At 48.0% G+C, this 22,791-nt stretch overlaps 1 protein-coding gene across 4 annotated transcripts in view; it reads left to right on the top strand.

Moving 5' to 3' along the window:
* Positions 1 to 21,583, top strand: part of DOCK1 (dedicator of cytokinesis 1) — a 487,728-nt gene extending 466,145 nt beyond the window's left edge. For 2 of the 4 annotated variants that reach the window (XM_017858668.1, XM_017858667.1), the window contains exons 46-50: positions 2,869 to 3,014; positions 8,573 to 8,771; positions 13,247 to 13,400; positions 16,483 to 16,634; positions 20,411 to 21,583. In XM_017858668.1, the coding sequence (XP_017714157.1) occupies positions 2,869 to 3,014; positions 8,573 to 8,771; positions 13,247 to 13,400; positions 16,483 to 16,634; positions 20,411 to 20,506 (747 nt within the window). In that variant the 3' untranslated portion in view covers positions 20,507 to 21,583. The remainder of the gene's footprint in view (positions 1 to 2,868; positions 3,015 to 8,572; positions 8,772 to 13,246; positions 13,401 to 16,482; positions 16,635 to 20,410) is intronic. The other 2 variants (XM_017858670.1, XM_017858669.1) reach the window with 2 other exon arrangements.
* The last annotated feature ends 1,208 nt before the right edge of the window (positions 21,584 to 22,791 follow it).

Genomic DNA, 22,791 nt, shown 5'->3' with positions numbered 1-22,791 from the left:
AGAACAGCCAGGAACCAGGGTTCTGTTTCAGACGCAGAGCTGACGGTGCAGCTGTGTCCTTCAGTCTTGTGGCCTCTGAGGGCCGGCCAAGATTCTAACACCACACTTGCACCCTCCCTGCTGGGCCTGCCCATCTCCTGCCCGCCCCCCAGCCCCTCCTCCCCAACCTGCCCTCCGCAAGGGACAATGTGTCGCCCTCTGTGGGTTTTCAGGCTGTAACTGGCATTTGTATAGCATCTGGAAAGGGACATTCCAGATCACGATGAAGTGTGCCTGCTTCTCCCCTTTCCTTGTACAGCACTGGTCCCTGTGATTAAGTTCAGCCAACCCCCTCAACCCAGCCCATTCCCATCCAAGATTCTGGGCAGTAAACACCTGTGGCTGGCTCAAGGTGGGACGTTACAACTCAGCTGGGAGGGAGACAGAGATGTAAAACTCAGGGTCTTTAGGCAGGGCCAGGGGGTCGCTCCTGGTCAGAGAACTGGAATGAGTGTTTGCTTAGGCCGTGAAGACAGCAGCAGCCATCAGGGTAGTGAGCCCTGTGGGTGTCCCTGGCATCATTTCATTTAGTCCTAACGCTGGCCCTCTGGGCGGGAAGGACTGTTGCCTGTGTGCTCAGGAGGAAGCTGAGGCTCGGAGTGGCTCCGGGTTTTATGGAGGGTCACACCGTCAGTGCCAGGGCCACAATTCTAGCCTAGTTCCAATATCCCCAACTCCTACCCACCAGCCCTGCTTTCAGTCAGTGTCTGGCCCTGGAGTCACACCTGCCAGGACTGGGTGAGACTCTAATTGCATCAGATGAAACAAAAGTAAAGCCCTGATGTCTTGATTTCTAGAGGCTCTGCTCAATCAAGAAGGAATTATGAGTCACACCACCCAGGAGAATCCATGGTTGCACCCAGGGAGTGCCCTGCAAATATGGGACCCCGAGAGTAACCTCTGTCCTTCCTGGTGGGAGTCATCCTCCTGCCAACCCCCTTCCTTTATTCCTTGAAATCCATACTCACACATCTCAGCCAAGACCTGAGGTCACCTTCTGAGATTAAGTATGGGGTAAGGTTTTCACAACTGGGGATAATCCCCAAGCAACCATTTCCCTTTTAGTTTCTTCTAAAGGCAGAGTAATTACAATGAACATCTCCATGGAGCTATCCCCTGGTACCATCATTGGTGCCTGGTCAGTCCAAGACTGACCAGTTCCTCTCTGCTGGCACATCCCAGCTGCACGTCACTCGGAGCCAGTGGTCAGCAAACTGTGGCCCCCAGCCTGGTTGTGTAAATAAAGTTTTATTGGCAGGTGGGCCATGCTCATTCATTTCTGTATTGTCTGTGGCTGCTTTTGTGCTGTCGTGGTGGCGTGTGGTAGTTTCCACAGAGACCGTATGTCCTGCAAACCTAAAATGCTTACCTGGTCCTTTGCAGCAGGGGGCCCCAGCCCAGGCAGTGGACTGGTACCAGTCTGTGGCCTGTTAGGAACTGGGCCCACAGCTGGAGGTGAGCGGCGGGTGAGGGAACATTACTGTTTGAGCTCTGCCTCCTGTCAGATCAGCGGCGGCATTAGATTCTCATGGGAGTATGAACCCCATTGTGAACTGTGCGTGTGAGGGATCTGGGTTGCACACTCCTTCTGAGAATCTAATGCCTGATGATCTGAAGTGGAACAGTTTCATCCTGAAGCCACCCCTGCCAGTCTGTGGAAAATCTGTCTGTCTTCCATGAAACTGGTTCCTGGTGCCAAAAAAGTTGGGGACCACCGCTTTACAGAAATGTGGGCCAATTCCTGCCCTTTTACGATTTTGAAGTTTTTATTATTAAAGAGATAGTTTACACATCAAATGCTTTTTTATTGGGGATCACATATTTAAGAAAAAGGCCCACTTTTCAGATGGGGAAGTGGTGTTATATGAATATTACCTGTAATCTACCGCTTCTGGCTTTGGAGGGCTGGAACCATGGTCCATAGCAGGTCTTCTGTAGGTGATTGGCTGAATGAGATGGGTGGGGTGGCGTTGCAGCGTGGGGAAGTCAACGCCACACAGAGAGGAAGTGCCCTACAGAAATTTAGTTTCCACATCCTCAGGTTAAAGGAAAGTCCTTGTGCAGCAGCTGCAGTCCCAGATGTGCCAACATCTGGCTTGGGGTGCAGGTACACTAGAATTTTCTAGCTTATTAGATGTTGACACATGCTATATTTCAAGGACACTTGTTTCAGTAATATGTCAAGAAGAAGATGGAAAAGTCCGTCTAGAGATCCTTTTTTTTTTTTTTTTTTTGGCACAATGCATCACTAGTTCACTACCTCGCACGTGGGAGAAGCTTTAGCGACGTCAGCGGTGGTTTCATCTACTCCACGGCATCAGTCACTTGCAGAAAGGAAACGTACTTTTAATTAGGCAGCAGGAGCATCTTATTTTTGTCTACAGGAGGTCAGTTATTATGGATTCATGCATTTTGATGGCCTGTATAGTCTTATCAACATGCAGAGATATACAAAATTCATCTAAAGATCGAAAGCCTCTTTAATCACTCTCTAGGTGTTACTCTGCATTAAACTTTCTGGTCGGCACATTCTCCTGTGGCTTTGGAATGTATTGACACGTTGCGGTCTTTGAAGAAAACTGCATTGAGTATTAAAAGGCTAAGAAGGTTCCTTCCGATGCTTTCACAGTATTGGGTTAGGTTTTAAAATACTCCAAAATAATCATTGTTTTTGTCTTCCACTCAGAACAAGAACATGTACTGTTTACAGAAGTCTAAACGATGATGGTCTCGATTCCACACTGCTAAGATCACTTTGTCTCAGGAGTCTGACCATGGCAGGCACAGGCATCAAACAAGTCTGCTTCTCTCTCTCTTTCTCGCTCTCAGCCCTCAAGTCTGGATGATAGAAGAGGCAGCCGCCCCCGGTCCATGGTGCGGTCCTTCACGATGCCTTCCTCATCCCGGCCTCTGTCTGTGGCCTCTGTCTCTTCCCTCTCATCGGACAGCACCCCTTCCAGGCCAGGCTCCGACGGGTGAGTCAAGCTCACAGCAGGGCTGGGCTGAGCAGCGAGGGCTTGGGGGATCTGGAAGGAGCCACCCAGGGCCCTGGGTTTATTTTCTTACAACTGGGGATTTTGTGTCCATCAATATTATCTTTGAAACTGAGAACCTCCAAGACTTTCTGACCATAGTGCCCAGTATTACTTTGAGGTCTTGTGAGTTGTTAAGAAAAGCATCCTCTCTTCGGGTACCACTTTGGGTAAAGTTTTCATCTAATTTAGAACCTCCAGTGAGTGTTCAGTCCTCTTCAGCACGGCTTAGAACAGGCTTATCCAACCCACGGCCCACGGCCCACATGCAGCCCAGGATGGCTTTGAATGTGGCCCAACACCAATCCATAAACTCCCTTAAAACAATAGGAGATTGTTTTTGTGACTTCTTTTTTTCATATATATAGCTCATCAGCTATTGTTAGTGTTAGTGTATTTCATGTGTGGCCCAGGACAATTCTTCTAAAGTGACTCAGGGAAGCCAAAAGATTGGATACCCCTGGGAAGAAGCAAGGTGCATTCCCTGCTGGCCAAGCACTTTGTACTTTTCATCTCCTGTTCACCTCCAGGGTCATGCCCAGGCAGGAGCTGGTGTGGTGTGAGCATGACACAACCTGCACTGTCCACCCGTGACACCATTCTGCCAAGCCAACTGTCACAGAATCAGGCTTTCATGATGGATGGCTGGGCCACCTTCTTTTTTTTTTCCTCCCTTCCTCATTTTTTTGGAGAGCAAATTTTCATTTATTTTGTTTCTGGTGAGGTTTATTACCTTTTAAAGGGAAATGGTGTTTAAGTGAGTACTTCTGAGAATGACCATCTGTCCCTACTTTTTAGGACAACTCTGGAAAATAAAAGGCATATTATCCTTTTTAAAAATTTTGTTTTTGAGGCAGACTCTCACTCTGCCACCCAGGCTGGAGTGCAATGGTGGAATCACAGCTCACTGCAGCCCCCACTTCCCAAGCTCAAGCGATCGTAACCATTTTAAAGTGAACAGTTCGGTGGGATTCAGTAGGTTCACACTGCTGTGCAGCCATCACCACCATCCACCTCCAGAAGTCTTTAATCTTGCCAGACTGAAACTCTGTACCCACTGAACAATTCCCCACATTTTACCTCCCATACCAATTAAACACTAGCTTCGCATTCTCCTTTCCCCGCACCCCTGACACCCTGACAATGTCTACTTTCTTTTTTTTTTTTTAAAGGAGTCCCCCTCTCCAGGCTGAGTGCACTGGCACAATCTCGGCTCACAGCGACCTCCGCCTCCCAGGTTCAAGCAATTATTTTGCCTCAGCTTCCCAAGTAGCCTGGGACTACAGGCACCTGCCACCACGCCTGGCTAATTCTTTGTATTTTTAGTAGAGTCGGGGTTTCACCGTGTTAGCCAGGATGGTCTCGATCTCCCAACCTTGTGATCTGCCCGCCTCGGCCTCCCAAAGTGCTGGGATTACAGTTGTGAGTCACCGAGCCCGGCCAATGTCCACTCTCTATCACTATGATTTTGACTATTCTAAGTACCCATGGGCCACCTTCTTTCTACAGGGCCACTTCGGAGCTGCATTTTTGCTCTTGAGTACCCAATAGTTAACATTTATTGAGCACACACTGTGGCTCTTGCATTAGCTCAGATTATTGCAAAGAGAACTGCAACATTGGTATTTTTTTTGTATTTTTGAGTGGCAAGCATGTAAAGTTTGTTCTTCTACAAAAAGAAAAAAATGCTGCATGCAATTTCAACAACACAGAAGAACCTCTCATTGTTTTACTGCCGATGTGCACAGTTCTTTGTGTGTCCAATCCCATTTGGTTTACAGTCCATCACCCCATCAAACCCACAGGCATCTGGCCCCTTCAACACACAAACACAAACTTCCAGAGAACCCCAAGGGTCGGCTCAACTCTGCCCTTTGTTGCCAACGACTGATGTGCCCGATGGATAATTGCAAACTATCTCCACATTTTTTCTTTACAGTAATTTTTATCAGCATCTGATATTTATAAGGCCAAGTCCATATGGAAATTCTCAATTTAGAGGTATTTAAATCATGTGTGCTTGTCACTTACAGCAAGATTGCTAACAAAATTTAATTCAACTTCTCCCCGAGAAAATCCCCAAGCTAGTTATGAAAAGGTCTTTATATTTCTAGGAACATAGGGGTTGGGGTGGAAATTGATGGGGAGGTTTTAGAGAGAAGAGCAGTGAATTGCACATGTGAACTCGGGCTGCCAGCTGTTCCCCAGAAGGCATTTGTTTAACCTTTAACTGGAAGGCATCTTTATTACAGTCCAGATTTGTGTTCATTCTTGGGGTTACCACCCTTTGCTAGCTAACTAATGTGGAGAAAATGAGGCTTTGGTCTCAAATGTCACAGGTTATGTGCAGAATAAAGTTCATCCTGTAGGCAGTTGCTTCTCATAATGTGAAAATTTAAAACTCCACCTGCCTTTCTCTGGGTTCTTCATACAAGCATCAGGATTTCACAACTGGGGTCTTCTCCCTGAGCTAAACAGCATCTACTAATCCTTTTCTTACCTGCATTATCTCAAGTTCTGCTAAACCTAGAATAAAATCATGAAATGTTTGGTTGTTGCTTATAATAAATAAAATATTTCACACCTAATGGTTATGGATGTATTATAGATCCAGTATGAAAAGTCCAGATGTCCCAAAATGCCTTAATGATCTAAGTCAATACTGGTATATTTTATCAATCATTTTTTATTATAGAAAAATTTCAAAGCTGAGTCCAGTGGCACATGCCTAAAATCCCAGCACTTTGGGAGGCTGAGGCCAGGTGGATTGCTCGAGCTCTGGAGTTGAAGACCAGCCTGGGCAACGTAACAAAACCCCATCTCTACAAAAAATATAAAAATTAGCTGGGTGTGGTGGTGCATGCCTATAGTCTCAGCTACTTGGGAGGCTGAGGTGGGAGGATCACCTGAGCCTGGGGAGGTTGAGGCTGTAGTGAGCCGTGATTGCACCCCTGCACTTCAGCCTGGGCAACAGAGTGAGACTCTGTCTCAGAAAAAAAGAAAAATTTCAGATATATACAAAGTGGGCTGAATAGTATAATGAGGCCCCCATGCCCCACAGCCGGTCTTGACAATTATCGGGTTTTAACCAATCTTTTTTTTCAATCTGTATCAATCATATTTTCCAGCAGATCTCAAATATCATATCATTTTATCTATAGCTATTTCAATATGAATTTCTAAAAGGTATGAACTCTTGTTTAAAACCATAACTAGGTTATATTATATAAACTATAGTAATATAGCTCATTTCACACCAAAAATATTGACAGGAATTCCATATTATTATAATAATATATTAGTGTTAATTTTCCATTGTCATGTCTTTTTTTTAGTTTGTTTAAAGCAAAATCCAAATAAGGTCCTCACCTTGCACCTCGCACTTTGTGGATGTTATCTCTTTAGGTCTCTTTCAGTCCCCTTTTCTCCCTTGTAGTTTATTTGTGGGAAATCCTGGGTTGCATATCTTGTCATGGTCCCCACCATCAGGACTTTGCTGATAGCATGCCCTATTGCATTGTTTAATTCGTGTCTCGATTCTCCATATTCCCTGCATATTGGTAGTTGAATCTAGCGATTTAATCAGATTCAGATTTGATTTAGGGATGACTTCATAGGTACTTGTGTGTTCTTCCATTCAGAGGCACATCATATCCTGTTATCTGTCTTATGGAGACGTTAACAGCTATTGATGAAGTGCTTAGATTTAATACCATTACTGTTTACATAGTGTATGTTCCTGCAATACATCCTACTGCACAGCCACATTAGATGGGAGAAGCAAAGAGTAGGTGGTGGTCCCTGCTCTGGGCAGTCTGCATCTTTAGCGGATTTAAGCTCAGTTTTGCGAATGATCCTTCCCTTCCTGGTTCAATTGACTCCCCAATATGGGACACACAACCTGGAAATCAACAGTGAGCACATCAGTGGGGAGCAAGATTGTTGCAATGGCCGTCTTCTTTTTTTTTTTTTTTTTTTTTTTTGAGACAGGATCTGACTCTGTCACCCAAGCTCTACAATGGCACAATCTCGGTTCACTGCAATTTCTGCCTCCCAGGCTCAAGCCATCCTACCACCTCAGCCTCCTGAGTAGGTGGGGCTATAGGTGCACACCACCATGGCTGGCTAATTCTTGTATGTTTTGTAGAGACAGGATCTTTCTATGTTGGTCAGGCTGGTCTCGAACTCCTGAGCTCAAATGATCTGCCCGCCTCAGCCTCCCCAAGTGCTGGGATTACAGGCATGAGCCACCACGCCCGGCCCTGCAATGGCCTTCTAAATGAGAACAGTGGCTTCCTTCCAAGCGTCCCATTCAGAAATACATGTAAGAGAAACTAGAGCTAGGATGAAAATATGACTGGCCGGCTAAATTTTCTTCTCTTGAAATCATGCTTCCCTTGAAAAAGCCAATTTCTTCTCCAGGCAGTCAAGGAAGTCAGGTTTGGAAGTTGCTGTGAGGACTCAGAGCTCCAAAGAGCAGGCTATATTTTGAAAATATAAGATCCTAGTAACAGCCCTGCCTTCCATGTGAGTTATGCTATACGGTTTTTCAGGCGGGCCCATGCCTTCATCCATTCAACCATCTCTCCTGACTCCTCCCCACAGCAGGAGCTTCTAGGGATGAGACTCCAGTCTTAGAATTGGATCAGTTTCTTCCACCTCCTGATAAGACTTCTAGGACCAGAAACAGGATGGACACGCCAATCTTGTGTTGGAGTGACAAATCACAATCGTGTGTGGATGTGCATGCACACTAAGCTTTTGGTACATGCCTTAGAAACTAGCCTAAGATGCATTTACTCCATGGCGTAACCACGAATGTGTTTTTACAGCAACTGTGGGGTAGGCAGAAGGGTGGTGGTGTCTTTATACCCTTTTATAAGTGAAACAGCTGCCAGAGGTTACGAGGACATCAAGAGTCACCCACAAGTGGCAGAGCTAGAATGCAGGTCTTCTGTCTCCAGCTCAGTTGCCAGCTGGAAACCTCAGGGCACCTGTGAGCTGGCCCTGGCTTGCTTCTGACCGAGCCGTGCAAAGTGCTTTCACCTGGAAACAACCATCTATCTGTAATCATAGAGCCTTGCTCAGGATTAAGGTAGCAGACATTTCTTTGCATTGATGTCCATTTTTCCCCATTAAAAAATAGACAGAATATTTCTATATAAATCTCTAAAAGACAAGGGTTCCCCTTTTGAAATATACCCTAAATACCATCCTCCCATCGTAAATGGACAGTTCCTTAATGTCATCATCAAAATCAGGTCAGACGTCACATTTGCCCTATGGTGCTAAGTGTTGTATCTTTTTCACAGTTTGTCTGTGTTGGGATTGAAACACAGTCCTTGCATCTGGTGACTGTGTATCTGAAGTCGCCCTTGGCCTCCCTTTTAAATCATTGCTTTCCTTGTAAATGTCTTCGATGGATTGTGAGTGACTTTACACGTGTCTGGGGGTGGAAAGCAATTGCTCTTCTATTAAGACATCATTGACCTTTCCTTTAGGTTTGCTCTGGAGCCTCTCCTGCCCAAGAAAATGCACTCCAGGTCCCAGGACAAGCTGGACAAGGATGACCTGGAGAAGGAGAAGAAGGACAAGAAGAAGGAAAAAAGGAACAGCAAACATCAAGAGATATTTGAGAAAGAATTTAAACCCACCGACATTTCCCTGCAGCAGTCTGAGGCTGTGATCCTTTCGGAAACGGTAACCTGACAGGGTAGCTTTCCTCGCTCTGCAGTAGCTTCAGGGACCCACCTTTGCCCCACCTGTAGCCAACAGGGCTGACCGTGGGCTCTGACTGCACTTGTTGTAAATTAGCAACTCAAAAACCTGGGGTCCTCCTCCCCTAACCTCGAATGTCCCAAGGCAGTAGGACAGCCAGAGCCGCAGAGCTGGGCTTAGCATTCGTCCAGCTTCCGCAGGGCCTGGGGCAGGGCCGCTCTGCTGCTAGGCTCTGCCACTCTGGCTCTGTTGGACTTGTTTCCTACACATGTCCTGATATCCCAGAAGACGAGCAGGAGTCCTTTTGTTGTCAGGAAACAGTCCTCCGTGTCCGCTAATGCCTTCTCTTCGCCCCTTGTTGACTGGAACTCTAAGCTAGTTATGGCCCAAGTGTGAAAATCAGCAGAACTAGAATCCAAAGACCTCTTCCCACCAGGCCCCAGCAGCTGCACCTGCTCCTGGGGTACCTGCTCTGTCTCATCTGCTCCACCTTTCCATCTCCTGGCCATCTTTCACAAGGACTTACAGGGACTTCACGTGACCCGTGCTGCTGAGCTGACCTTAAAAACAGGTCCTAGTGAGTCTCGTTCATTCCACAGTTGTGAGCGTGTGAGGGTGGTGAAACCGAGGAGCCGGCTCTCATCCTGGGGCTGGGCCTGAGAGCTGATCCTCCCAGAAGTACACCACATTGGGAGTCTGTGTTCGTCTGTTTTGTGTTACTGTAAAGCAATAACTGAGCCTGCGTCATTTATGAAGAAAAGAGGTTGATCTGGCTCATGGTTCTGCAGACTGTATGAGCATGGCACTAGCATCTGCTTGGCTTCTGGTGAGGCCTTAGGAGGCTTTTATTCTTGGCCGAAGGCAGGGGAGGGGAGCAGACATGTCACATGGTAAGAAAGAGAGTATGGGCAGGGGGTCGTGTTCCAGGCTTTTTTAAATAACTAGGTCTCACGTGAACTGATAGAATGAGAACCCACTCATTACCCCTATTACTGCAAGGACAGCACCAAGCCCTTCATGAGAGGTGAGCTCCCATGAGCCAGACACCTCCCACTGGCCGCACCCCCAACATTTCAACATGAGATTTGGAGGGGACAAGCTGTATCAGAGTGTGAGTCCAAAGATGAGGCGCAGCCCACTTCCAGAGAGAACTTGATTCTGAAAGTGCTAGCTGTAGGTGGAAACAAAAATGAAGAAGGGGTTCTCGTGGGCTGTCAGTTTCAAAGGCGAAGTCAGGATTGGAGCTGCCCTCCCTGGAAATGGATGGGTGTTTGCTTGTCTCAGTCCTGGGCAGCCGGCAGGCTGTGATTAGAGGGTTAGACATACTGCACCGCTTGTTTGTAACTTAAAACCCAGAAAGTTCGTTTTATCTATACGTCATGCCACTCAGAAAGCAGTCACATGCTACCTGGCTATCTAGAGGTGGAAGGCAAACCCCCCAGCCATGACTTGACATCCAGCAGGCCAGCGCTGCTCTGCGGCCTGTGGCTGCAGCGAGGCTGGAGAATTCCCATGAGGGTGGCCGAGGATGTCAGGCCTCGGGGGGCACTGGCTGGAGGCTGGCCCGAAGCACCCAGACGCTCAGCCTCCAGCAGATTGAGGGGGTCCTGACCACACAGCGTGCTCTGTCTGCTATTCTCAGAAGTTGGGATGCCCACCACCCCAGAGGCTGGCTGAAGTCTCCTTCTCTCAAGCCCCAGGTAGATTTCTCAAGTCTCAAAACATCGTAGCTGGGTAGGGGAATGAACAGAAGCATTTTTGAATATGACTTAGTGCCAGACACTATGCAAGTCTTTCATACATTTTAATTTAAGCTCCGTTTTAAGATGCTAAATTGGAGGCCTCAGAGAAGTTGTGCCAAGTGGCAGGATTGATCACACCTGACTTGTGTGAAAAGTCCAAAGACACAAGCACACACGTGACAGGCACAGAGCCAGCACAGTGCGTTTTCTGTCCCTGCCTGTGGTGGCCCAAGCATCCTTCTAGGATCCTTGCAGACAGCAGGGCTAGGGGCAGCACCACAAGGGCTGCTTCCCCACGGTTGGCCCTAGCACCCTCAGCAAATCCACAGGAACTCACCAAGGTCAGAGCACAGAACACTGGTGGGGCTTCTCAGCATCTGGCCCAGTGTCAGCTTGAGCCTTCCAGCACCAGGAGGCAGGGAATCCGAACCTCCCACTGGGGACAGGCTTCCTATTCTTGGTCCAGCCCAGCGACCTGTCTGCCTACACAGAGGCCACCTCCTCCAGGGGACGGGTGCTGGCAAGGTCTGTGAGGATAGTCAGACACCTGAAGTTTCCTACCAGGCGACTGCGTGCCTGTGACCAGCCATGCAGCAGGGGAGGTGGGGAGGAGGTTCACAGGAGCAGAAGCAGCAACCCATTCCCTGGGGACACCACCAGCCACCCTCCCCACCCCCCACCCCGGCTTACCCCTACTGTAGTGTCCTCCTTGCCCTTCCCCCATGCTGGCCTCCCCTGCACCCCAGCTTCTGCCAAGGTTTTCCCTCCTCACCCCTGGGGCTGGGTTTGGTTTCCTACTTGATTTGCATCATCAACAATTTCCTGACCTTTAGCTGAGCCTCTCCAGCCAGAGCCTCCAGGCTGCAATTTGCATCTCAGCAGGCCAGCCTCCTCACGCTCTCTGAATCAGAATGTGCCCGCCCTGGGAGGCAGGGAAGCCAGGAGACGCACCTTAGCAGACCCCCAATCTCTCTTGCCAGCACATTCGCCTTCAGAGGACTCAGCACTTCACCCGGCCTTTCCCGACTTCCCACGGCAGTTCTGCTGCCTGGAACAAGGCCATTTCTTCAGAGGAGGTGCAGCTCCTGGGCACTTGGCTCCCCCGACAGCACGGTGTAGTTCTGGAAATAGACCTGTTGGCCTGGCTCTGTCACTCATTTGCCAGAGGGCCTGAATCTTCCTCCCAAGCCTGGTTCCCATTTCCTCCTTCCAGCCTCAGTGACCTCCAGACTGGCCCTGGCTCGGCTGACTCCTCCTGGGGCAGACGTTGAAGCCTACCTGCTCTGTTGCTCTCCCAAACCAGCACAGCCCATCCACCAGGCCCCCAGACCTAGCACCAAGCCGAAGCTGCCCACTCGCCTGCCTGCCCTTCCTTGGGGGAGAATCTTGACTCCAAGGTTTTGGAGGGTTTTGGAGGCCAGAACTCTGAAGTCATCTTGGCTGGGTTAATAAGTTTTCTAATTACTCCTGCCTCAGAGTATTCTGTCACTGCTCCTGTTCCCCAAAGCCTGATGAGCAACCTGTAAGAAATATATACATACAACTTACTGATGGAACAAACAGGGAAAGGGCTTCAGTGGGGGAAAGTCAAGTGCCTCCGAAAACCAGAGATGAGCAGGAAAACATGCATTGAAAAGGAGAGAAAAAAGAATCCCTGCCCGGCAATGACCTAGGATGTGAGAAGAAGCAAAGGAAAGGAATAGCAAAAATCCTTCAGCCAGTTCCTAGACTTTCAGGTACACACCAAAGAGACCAAAGCATGCTGAGCACACCTGGGAATAATTCTGCCATGGAACACGTGTCCATGTCCAAACTTCCCGTTTTCATAAGGTCACCTGTCCTATTGGATTAGGACCTGTTACTGGGAAGTGTGCAGGTTCTTGATTCTTAGTCTTAGAGGAAACAATTCAGTCAAGAGACCAATTAGTAAAGTAGGTAAAGTAGTCTTACTAAGGAAATAAAAGTAGCGTAGACTCCAGGAGAGGAGCAGGCTGACCCTGTGGAGAGCAGCCCCTGGGAGTTCTGTGTTGTGGTTTTTATACTGGACTGATTTAAGCTCCCACCTCTGTCTTAAGCCTCTCCCTTTGTCTTTGTCTATTTTCCCAGCTGTCTTAAGTCTCCACCTTTTCCCTGCCTAGTTCCCGCCCAGGTTTGTGGGACTTACCCTTGCTGCTAGTTGATGTGCACACTCGGGCTCAGTGATCAATAGGAATCCTACCTAATGGCAGCATTGCTCATTACCGCCACCCCAAGAAGGTCGTATTGCGGTCAAATCTGTACTTCCTATGCAAGTGTATCTCTTAGGAATTAACCCCTTTCCCTGTTTCCCTCCTGATCAGCATGTAGCCAGCTACATTGTAACAGGTTAGCTGCAGAGGGAGCAATTACTGGGTGTCTATGGGGTGTTTCAGGGCACTCCCTCCTGCCTAGGTATTCCGCTGCCCTCTGCTCACACCTAGCATGTGTGTTTTGGGGGGGTCTCTGGGGCGTGAGATTTTCCAGAGTTTCCTCCCCCGTCCACCTTTCCTGTTCATGTCTTACAATCTGCCCACTAACAGGTCACACCTCAGCTTGATCATTTGCAAAGACCCTATTTCCAGTTAAGGTCATATTCTAAGGTAATGGGGGTCAGGACTTCAACATAGGAATTTAGGTGGAAATGCAACTCGGCCCATAACAGACCCTAACTGTGCTCGCTCTTTCCTTTCAATGTAGATAAGTCCCCTGCGGCCCCAGCGACCGAAGAGCCAGGTGATCAACGTCATTGGAAGCGAAAGGCGCTTCTCAGTGTCCCCCTCGTCACCGTCCTCCCAGCAAACACCTCCTCCGGTTACACCAAGGGCCAAGCTCAGCTTCAGCATGCAGTCAAGTAAGTGGAACAGTCCCCACATAGGTATCGTGCTGTAGCTCCGTGACTTCCCCTGGCTGAAGGCTCTGAGGTTAGAAGCGCTTCCTGCCTCCCTTTGCAGCAGAGGGTGGGAGTTTAGATAAACACCTGGCTTCCTGGGAGTGTCCCTTGAAACGGGCTGTAGAGTCTGGACTTTTCGCAAACCAGGCCAAAAACCAGAGCCCAGGTCTCCAGCGCTGGAGGGGCAGAAAGTGCAGGGTCTGTCACAGGGTCCATGTGGAGGGGACCTGTGAGGCACGTGGAACTGCCCCACTTCCCATCGCAGGACACAGAGCTGCAGGAGGCCGTGGGCCTGCTTGTGTCTAGGACTGTGCACTGGAGAAGCACCTCCAGGCAGCTGGCAACAGCTAAGGGCACAGCTTATTTTTCTAGTTTTGACCAATGTTTAAATTACCCTAGAAGTTGCCACAAAACTAGTGGCTCCAAACAGCAGACATTTGTTCTCTGAAGGTTTTGGAGGCCAGAACTCTGAAATCAAGGAGGTAGCAAGTTGGTTCCCTCTGGTGGCTCCAAGGGAGAGCCTGTCCCAGGCCTCCCTCCAGCTTCTGGTGGCTCCCAGCAGTCCCTAGCCCTCCTTGGCTGTGGCCACATCACTCCCCTCTCTGCCCCTGTCTCCGCGTGGCCTCCTTGTCTGTGTCCTCTCCTCTTAGAAGGACAGCAGTCATTGGATATAGGGTCCACTGCAAATCCAGGATGATCTCACCTTGAGATCCTTCGCTGATTATATCTGCAAAGACCCTAAATCCAAAAAAGGCACATTCTGAGGTTCTGGGTGGCCCTAAGAGGTCTGCATTTTGGAAAGACTCTACTCAACTTACTCTAAGTGGTAGACAGCTCTTCACCACTAGATTCAGAGCCAGCAGAGAGGAGAAATCTTGGCAGGAAGAAGGTGCTGGGGGGAGGATGGCAGCAGAACTGGGGAGCCCACTCTCCTTCCTGTGGCACAGAGAGGGGTTCCAGGCAGGAGAGCTCCATGCCCTGTGGCGAGGGTTGTGCAAGGCAGTGAGTGATTGTCCTCTGCTCCTGATTTTCCTCTTGCTGAAAGGGGAGCAGTCATAATTTTGGAGACTGTCAGTGGGTGGGGAGGCCGGCTCCAGGAGTGGATGCATGAGTTTAATTGAGTAGGCAGAGAGCTTTCTGGGCACTGGATATGTCTTTGGAGGGTGCATCTTCACATCCTTGCACTATTACTACGTGATCTGTCTAAAAATGTGTTTAAAATCTATTTTAATATTGAAAACAGGCACCATCACTGCTGCTGCAGAAAACAATTTAGTGGTTCCTCCAAAGTTCAGTGTAGAATAAACATATAATATGAACCGGCAGTCCTGCTCCTAGGCCTGTACTCGAAAGAATTGAAGGCAGGGACTCAAACAGATACTTAATATTCATAGCAGTATTTTTCACAAGAGCCAATAAGCAAACACAGGCCAAATGTCCATCAACTGATGGCCAGATTAACAAAATGTACATCCAAAGAAATGTCCGTGCAATAGAATATTACCCAGCTGTAGAAAGGAGTGAAGGTCTGACACGTGCTGCAGCACGGACGAACCTCAGAACCATGATACCAAGTGAAATAAATCAGTCGCAAAGGGACAAATATTGTATGACTCCGCCTAAATGAAAGATCTAAAGCTAGTTCATAGAGACAGAAAGGCGTGGCTCAGGCCTGTAATCCCAGCACTTTGGGAGTCCAAGGCGGGTGGATCAGCTAAGGTCAGGAGTTCCAGACCAGCCAGTCAACATGGTAAAACCCCGTCTCTACTGAAAATACAAAATTAGCTGGGTGTGTTGATGTGTACCTATAATCCCAGCTAATCAGGAGGCTGCGGCAGGAGAATCACTTGAACCTGGGAGGTGGAGGTTGCAGTGATCTGAGATCGCACCACTGCACTCCCGCCTGGGCAACACAGCGTGACTCCATCTCAAAAAAAAGAAAAAAAAAAAAGAGAGTAGAGTAGAGGATACTAGAAGCTGGAGGGAAGGAGGAATGGAGAGTTACTGTTTAATGAGTACAGAATTCCATTTGGGGTGATGGAAATGTTTCAGAAATACATCATGGTGATGGTTGTCTACCATGGCCGATGTGCTTAATGCCACCAAATTGTCCCCTAAAAGATGGCTAAAATGGCAAATTTTATGTCATGTATATATTACCACAATAATTGGAAGCAATCATGAAGACAGTCACCCACCGAAGCCTTATTTCCCTCCGCCCCATGGCAGAGCTTCCCTCTAAGCTGACACTGTGCCCTTCCTAGGATGCATTTTCCTAAAAAAGGATTTTTTCATGAGATGAATCCTAGGGGAAAACTCCAAAAGAGACTCATCAGTAAAATGTCAATTTTCTCTCTTTAATATAAAAGAAAACAAATTATTTTAAGAGTCTCAACAAGGGTTGAGAAAATATCCTGTCTTAACGATTATTCCTCCGTGTGAAAACGACTGTTTTTTCCAGTTTACTTTAAAAATCCATTGTACTTCCCCTTGGCTTATTTAAAGCGACAGCCACAGTAACTGCTACGGCTAATAACTTCATTTCATACGACTGTGGATGTTCCTGTGGAAAGAGATTGGACGCTGGGTGGCTGGTTGCCGTGTTAGACTTTGCTTAGCGAATCTCTCCAGGTGATAACTGCAGGGGTGACTGTAGAGGCCTGGCTGGGCTTTGAAAGCAGTAGCAGCAGCAGCAGAGACAGTCCTGTGGCACCCAGCTGTTTAACTTTCACCGAGGCAGGGGGCCCGAGGGAGGGGGCCCAAGGCAGGACAGAAGAGGCCGGGGTGAACGTCACCCTTTCTACAGTGGCTCTGTGCCTTGCTTCATGCTCCGGTTTTAGTTGTCACGTGATACTTGCTATTCTCTTTCTAGAACATTGCCATTAGGAGAGGGTCCCACCCTTTGTGTTCGCTCCCTCCCTGCCCTCATCTGCTCTGTTGACAAACATGCCTGCCTCTCTGGGAGGGAACGTGGAGCAGCTCCCTGAGCAGTCAGGCTCCATGGGGAAGTTGGGCTGATTTTAAATAAATCCCGATTTTCCAGGCTTGGAGCTGAATGGCATGACGGGGGCGGACGTGGCCGATGTCCCACCCCCTCTGCCTCTCAAAGGCAGCGTGGCAGATTACGGGAATTTGATGGAAAACCAGGACTTGCTGAGCTCGCCAACACCTCCACCTCCACCTCCACACCAGAGGGTAAGTCGGCAATCTGAAACATGGCCTTTCATTACTTCCCCTCCACAAAGTAGGACGAGTCCCTCATTCCAGATATTAGCAGGTTTACTTTGGGCTAGTGAGCACGTGAGGAAAACCATGTATGATGGGCCGGATTTGATTTTGCAAAAGGTATCAAAGCAGTAAGGACTCTGGTGGGTAAGATCTGTGGCTCTGTGTCATTATCAATAACTGCATCGAAAAGCACGTTTTGATATCATGCCTCAGAAAGAGGAAGAGGATAGACATTCCAAGATTGTCAACGGTTATTTATCATCACCATGGAGATCATTCCACTGGAAATGCAATTCTAATGAAATTTTGATTTTTGAGAAGTAGCTTTTCTGTCAAGAGGTCTGACTTTTTAAAGAGGTTGGCCAGTATCGCCCTGTATGGCAGGCACCTGTTGTACACCTGCTTGGCCCTGGAGAAGCTCATCTCCAAACATTCTCATCTCCAAACATTCCTCCAGGCAGCCTCACCTGGTGCTGGGAGCTCCTGGGTGTTGACAGGCACTCACCTTACAGAGACTGCAGAGGACAGCCAGGTTTGGCTCCTGGGCACAGTCACCCTCACTGGGCCCCCACCCCTGAGCGCCCTCCCCAGTGCTAGCTCGGGGGTGCTAGCCTGGCTTCCTCTGGCAGCACTGGCCTTTGTAAGCCTAAGCAACCTGCTGGAACCCTTCTTTGGTGTGAGTCCCTGAAGCTGGTACCTCCCAGCAACCGTTTTAGTAATTCTTCCCACCCAACGTGCCTTTTGCCGAACAGACCCCGGGCCTGCCTGCCCGTACATATTAGTCGGAGTCATAAAAAGCCATTGAAACAAGCACCTCAGTTACCAGTTGACGGTTCTAGAAACATTCTTTTCAGATCCACCCCATTCCTCTCCTGGTTCTCAAGGATGCTGTCGGGCGTCACTCAGCCCTGCGAGTCCCAGCCCCATCCTCTCGTGTCAGGCCCAGGCGTGTGCGGAGGGCAGCATGAGTGGGATGGAGGCGAGCCAGTGATTGACTCAACCGTGGTGGGAACTTCTGCTTCCAGGCTCAGCCCTCCCCGGGCCGTGTTATTCACAGCCTTTGACAATTAAATCAGTGCAGTCTGAAGAGTAAAATATCCCTCTTCATATCTGGACAGCTGGCCGTATTTTTTTGCTATCCAGCCTCAGTAAAGTAATTATATGGCCGCAAAACTCCTGTAGAACGTTGAAAACAGGAGATTGTTGGGTGTCTCTGTTTTTTTCATCATGGTGAGACATGGGTTTGTTTTTTTTTTTTTTCTTTAATAAACAATATAAATCCCACATGCTGTTTCTTTTCCTTTTTTTATGGAGACTTGTTCCCGGCGTGTTCCGCAAGATCATTACATCCCTTATAAGAGGAGTGGAAGAGAGAGGGTGTTTGTGTACAGCATACGTATTTCATCATTCCCTTTGGATCAGAAAACTAACAAGCAGTCATCTTTAATATCAAAGAGGCAGACTGTGCTTCCGAGACCCAAGTGCCATTTAAACAGGCTCCCTCTCCCTAGAGACGCCTTGATGGGGAACCGGTCCTGGAAGAGGCACCAGGTTCCCCTGTGAAGAGGGCTTTCTGGCAGGCTGGGATGGTTTGTTGCACCGCAGAAATGGAAGCCTGACCTTTCCTGGGCATTTCTAACTACTGTGAGAGCAAAACAAGATTCGGGGGTGTCTAGCAAGAATACTGGGTTGCTTGGCGTATTGTTTCCCTAACAGCTACGTTAATTGGTCACGTTTTCGTCTCTTTATTTTACTGGAAAGGCAGGAATGTTCCCCCTAGTCTCCCTACACTAGTAAATGGAAAATTCTAAACTTAAGAACTACAGCCAATTCCTCATCTTGTTACAAATCAACTCTGGGGTAACATTTTATTGTCTCAATTTCTTGGATACACCATTGTGGGTTACCGCTGCCACATACAGTTGATTAAGTAAAGGATAACATGGATTAGCTCTGTCTCAATTTATAAAGGGGGTGTGAATTCAATTAGATTGATGACCCAAGTGTCTTCCCTCTTTGTTTCTTGTTAATTTACTTGCAGCCTGAGCGCATGCTCAGGTGACACGCTGCTGGTTAGTATGTCATCATTAGGCGGAAGCGGCTGCATTTCCTGGGGTGCCTCCCTTTGCACAGGCCCTGAGAGCTGTTCTGGGATAATGATCATCCGTCTGCCATGATGGGGGTGTGATCAATATCCTCCTGTCACTCTCATTGATCAGCCTCAGGCTTGTAGGCAACTCTGTCTCTAGTTGTTGCCACTAAGCTGTCATTTCTTTCCAAATGGCTCTTCCCGTCAGTAATCTGAGCTATCATTTTGCTTATTGGTGGTAAGCTTTTGACATGCTCATATTTGGCACAGAGGTCATCTGCAGTGCTGTGTTGGTATCAGGCTGTGTTAGTCTGGTCCTTACCTGCTCCTCATTGGCCTATCAGTGTGGCTTTCACATGTAAACAAACAGTTTCATCAGACGTCAAAATAGATGTCTCTTTTAACGGTTCTAACCAGCCTTAAAAAGACTTAATTGTTGTTTTACCTTCCTTAATATAAGGTCATATACTCATAGGATGTCTTTAACAGTTTTACTTTCCCACCTGTATTCTCCTGTCTGTGTTAAGCACTCGGTCATTTTTGTATTTACTTGTCTGTGAATCAGGAGGAAATCTGGGCGATGAGTGAGAGACTCTACTGCGTCACTGTCTATCCTTGAAAACCTCTTTTCTCACATTCAGCTAAATGCAAACCCACACTGAGAGGCTGTTAAAAATCCACCCTTACCCTAAGTTAGATGATAGTGTTCTGTGCGTTCATTCTGGTTCCTCTGCCTGTGGCATGCTCCCACCTACCCTGGTCTATTCACTTCTTCATTCATTTCTTTGCTTACTCACCTGTTCATTTCTTCATTTATCCACTGACTCATGTATTCGCTCATTCGTGTATTCACTCATTCATCCATTTTCCTATTCGATCGACCCATATTTCCAAAGCGTCTCCTGCACATCAAGTGTGTGCGATGGGCATGACGGTCCCAAAAGCAATAGGGTGCAGCTGCCCTCAGTCATAACACTCCAGCCAGGCCCATCAGCAGGGGGTTTGCTATTACCTTCACATTGGAAATTAATGTTCTTTTTTGTGAATCTCAAGTGACCTATGCCCACGAGCTGAAGCCAGCCAACCAGCCACCTGTTTCTGTGAATAGTTTTCTTGGAACACAGCCACACCCCTTTCTGTACACACCGTCAATGCCCGCTTTTTGGCCACACCAGCAGTGTTGAGTGGCTGCAACAGAGACCGTGTGGCCTGCCGAAAAGCTGGAAATATTTACTATCTAGCCCTTTCCAGGAAAAGCTTGCTAACCTTTGCCCGAAGCTCAGCAAAAGAAGGTCTCTCATCTCACCCCTGGAGAGTGCCTCTAAGGACTTGTTTATCCCTTAGACAATAGATGGATAACTTGGTCGACAGCATCTAGATTTAAAAAGGCCATGCAAAGGGCAATGGTACCTCTCAGGGGCCGTGCACACGGTAGGAGAGTGCTCAGAGGTGTCAGAAAGGCCCAGGCCCATAGCAGCCCAGTCTTGAGCCTAGCAGACCTGCCAGCCCCGAGTCAGATAGTGTGGAGCCCAACTCACGTGGAGAGGATGGTTCCAGCTGAGTGGCTGTGCCAGGTCAGACCCCACCTGGAGACGGCTTCTTTTCTGTCAGGACATCAGGAATGTAACGTCTTCCCCATCCTCATGTTTTCTAGCATCTGCCACCTCCACTGCCCAGCAAAACTCCGCCTCCTCCCCCTCCAAAGACAACTCGCAAGCAGACATCGGTGGACTCCGGGATCGTGCAGTGACATCGCAAGGCTGTCTGGAAAGAGTGCGCTGCCCCTCCCCGTCTCCATGTCCTCTCCTTCCGTGTCCCCTGAGTCTGCTGTTTACCTCATTGGGCCTGTGATGTTAACATTTCGTGCAATTGCTTTTCCTTCAGAGGAGTTCAGTTCTCACCATGGAGTGAGTGGCCTTTAGTGTCATGGAGCAGGGTGGGTCAGGGAGGTGGGCGTGGGCCCGGGATGTGCCGCTGTGGTTATCAGAGTTGGGGGCCTCTGAGAGAATCAGAGCCTTGCCCAAACATTCTTTCTTTTTGTGCCAAATGACTTGCATTTGCAAAGAGCTCAGTTGCCCTGAGCTCAGCCAAGTAGGAGAGGCGAGGCCTTCACTCTTGGGAAGCTGTGTGGTGACGATGTATAGGAATCCTCCTCACTGCCGTGGGATGTTTTATCCAGCCCCTCCTTGTTCCAGCTGGTGGTGTGACTTCGTTGGTTGAGGTGTATCTCCCACCTGCATCAGACAATGAAGTTCAGCCCTTCCGGGGAAGCTCCTGATTTCCTCTGGCAGAATTTAAACTAGGATATTTCTCAGCTACTGAACACTTACTAATTTATGGGGTGGAAGCAGCATTAAAATACTGAATCAAATGGAAAACAAGTGCATAGAGGAAGATAAATTTTCGTTCTTTTCTGAAAAGAATGTGTGCACCACAAGTGCTGGTTTTAATTGGGGACTGTTTTGTCCTCATTCTGTACAGAAATGTGTATATATGACGGTTCTTAGAACTTGTTTTAATTTTTGTGGTCCTTCTGTTTATTATAATAGGCGTCCACAAATGATTCTCCATATGCGTTCTTAACATTTAACTGCTGGAAGTGTTAAACAAACACACACACACACACACACACATTAAATTTTTTTTTTCAGAACTCCAAAGTCCTGAAAATTTTGGTGGACAATGATTTTTAAAAAACTAACTTTGTATAACCTAATATTTGTATTCTCTCATCTATATTTTTTTATTCACTATAATCATGATACTCTTCTAATAGACTCAAAAGTTAATCATTGACAATGAAAAATAAAATGTTATTTTAAAAGACTCATGGTGTCTGACATATTATGTTTGCATCCTTGATTGTAAAATACAGACTCTGCTGTTTCTATTCTGCTTTGTTAAAGCGCTTGGTGACACACATTTGTATATGCACCTCTTCCTCAAACGTTGTTTTTAATCCTCTCTGTTCATTGTGTCTGATCTGGAGCCCAGATGGGAAGTGCCCGTGTCCCGGGCATGGCTGTATGTCCTGATAGACAGGAGCTGAGCCGAGCCCCAGCTGAATGCTTCCCCATCACCAAACCCACAGGGCTCTCGGGCTGCAGATCATGTGGGCCTCTTTTCAGCTGCTAATTTAAGAGAGGGCTTTGGTTAGTGGGTGTGTGATTTAGCTGTAGAGGCCTGGACATAGAGAGCTGTCTCTAGGGCCTACCTGGCTGGATCTGGGGTGGCAAGAAACAAGGAAGGCAGAAGGTCCTCTTCTCAATGGACATGGCTCTCACCTCTGCTCCTGCCAGACGTGTGGAAGCCATAAGGATGTGCCCCTCTGCCCGTCTAACCTGGCCTAGGAGGAGGCTGCTGTGGAGCCCAGGAAGCTGGGAGGCTCTTCTCCCACTCAGGTACGGTCCCCAGCGTATTCATGCTTGTAAATATCCAGTCCGCCCCCGAGAAACCGTAGGCCCGTGTGAATGTGGGATTTTTCTCTTCACGAATCTTTACTATTTCAACTGTTGCAGCAAGATAAATATTCATCTTCTGTCGAGTGTGTGAGAAACCGAATATTATCCACAACCCTAGAAGTCATCAAATGGGCACACCCATGTAGGTGACCACAGAAAGCCCAGCCTGGGGACAGATTGTTTTTGGGCAGTCCATGCCCCACATTGTATAAGCAGCCACCAGAAATGGAAAGAATAGGCGGGCACAGTGGCTCATGCCTGTAATCCCAGCACTTTGGGAGGCTGAGGCGGGTGGATCACCTGAGGTCAGGAGTTCGAGACCAGCCTGGCCAACATGGTGAAACCCCTGTCTCTACTAAAAATACAAAAATTAGCCGGGCATGGTGGCAAGCGCCTGCAATCCGGTAGGCTGAGGCAGGAGAATTGCTTGAACCTGAAAGGCAGAGGTTGCAGTAGCTGAGATTGCGCCATTGCACTCCAGCCTGAGTGACAAGAGTGAGACTCCATCTCTGTCTCCATCTATAAAAATAAAAAAAATGTAAATTTTATTTTATAAATATAATTGTATTTATAA

Source organism: Rhinopithecus bieti, unplaced genomic scaffold (genome assembly GCF_001698545.2).
Source record: "Rhinopithecus bieti isolate Rb0 unplaced genomic scaffold, ASM169854v2 scaffold_42745, whole genome shotgun sequence".
Taxonomy (NCBI): domain Eukaryota; kingdom Metazoa; phylum Chordata; class Mammalia; order Primates; family Cercopithecidae; genus Rhinopithecus; species Rhinopithecus bieti.
The sequence above is the reverse complement of the archived record's forward strand: the minus strand, read 5'-3'. Positions and strand labels throughout refer to the sequence as shown.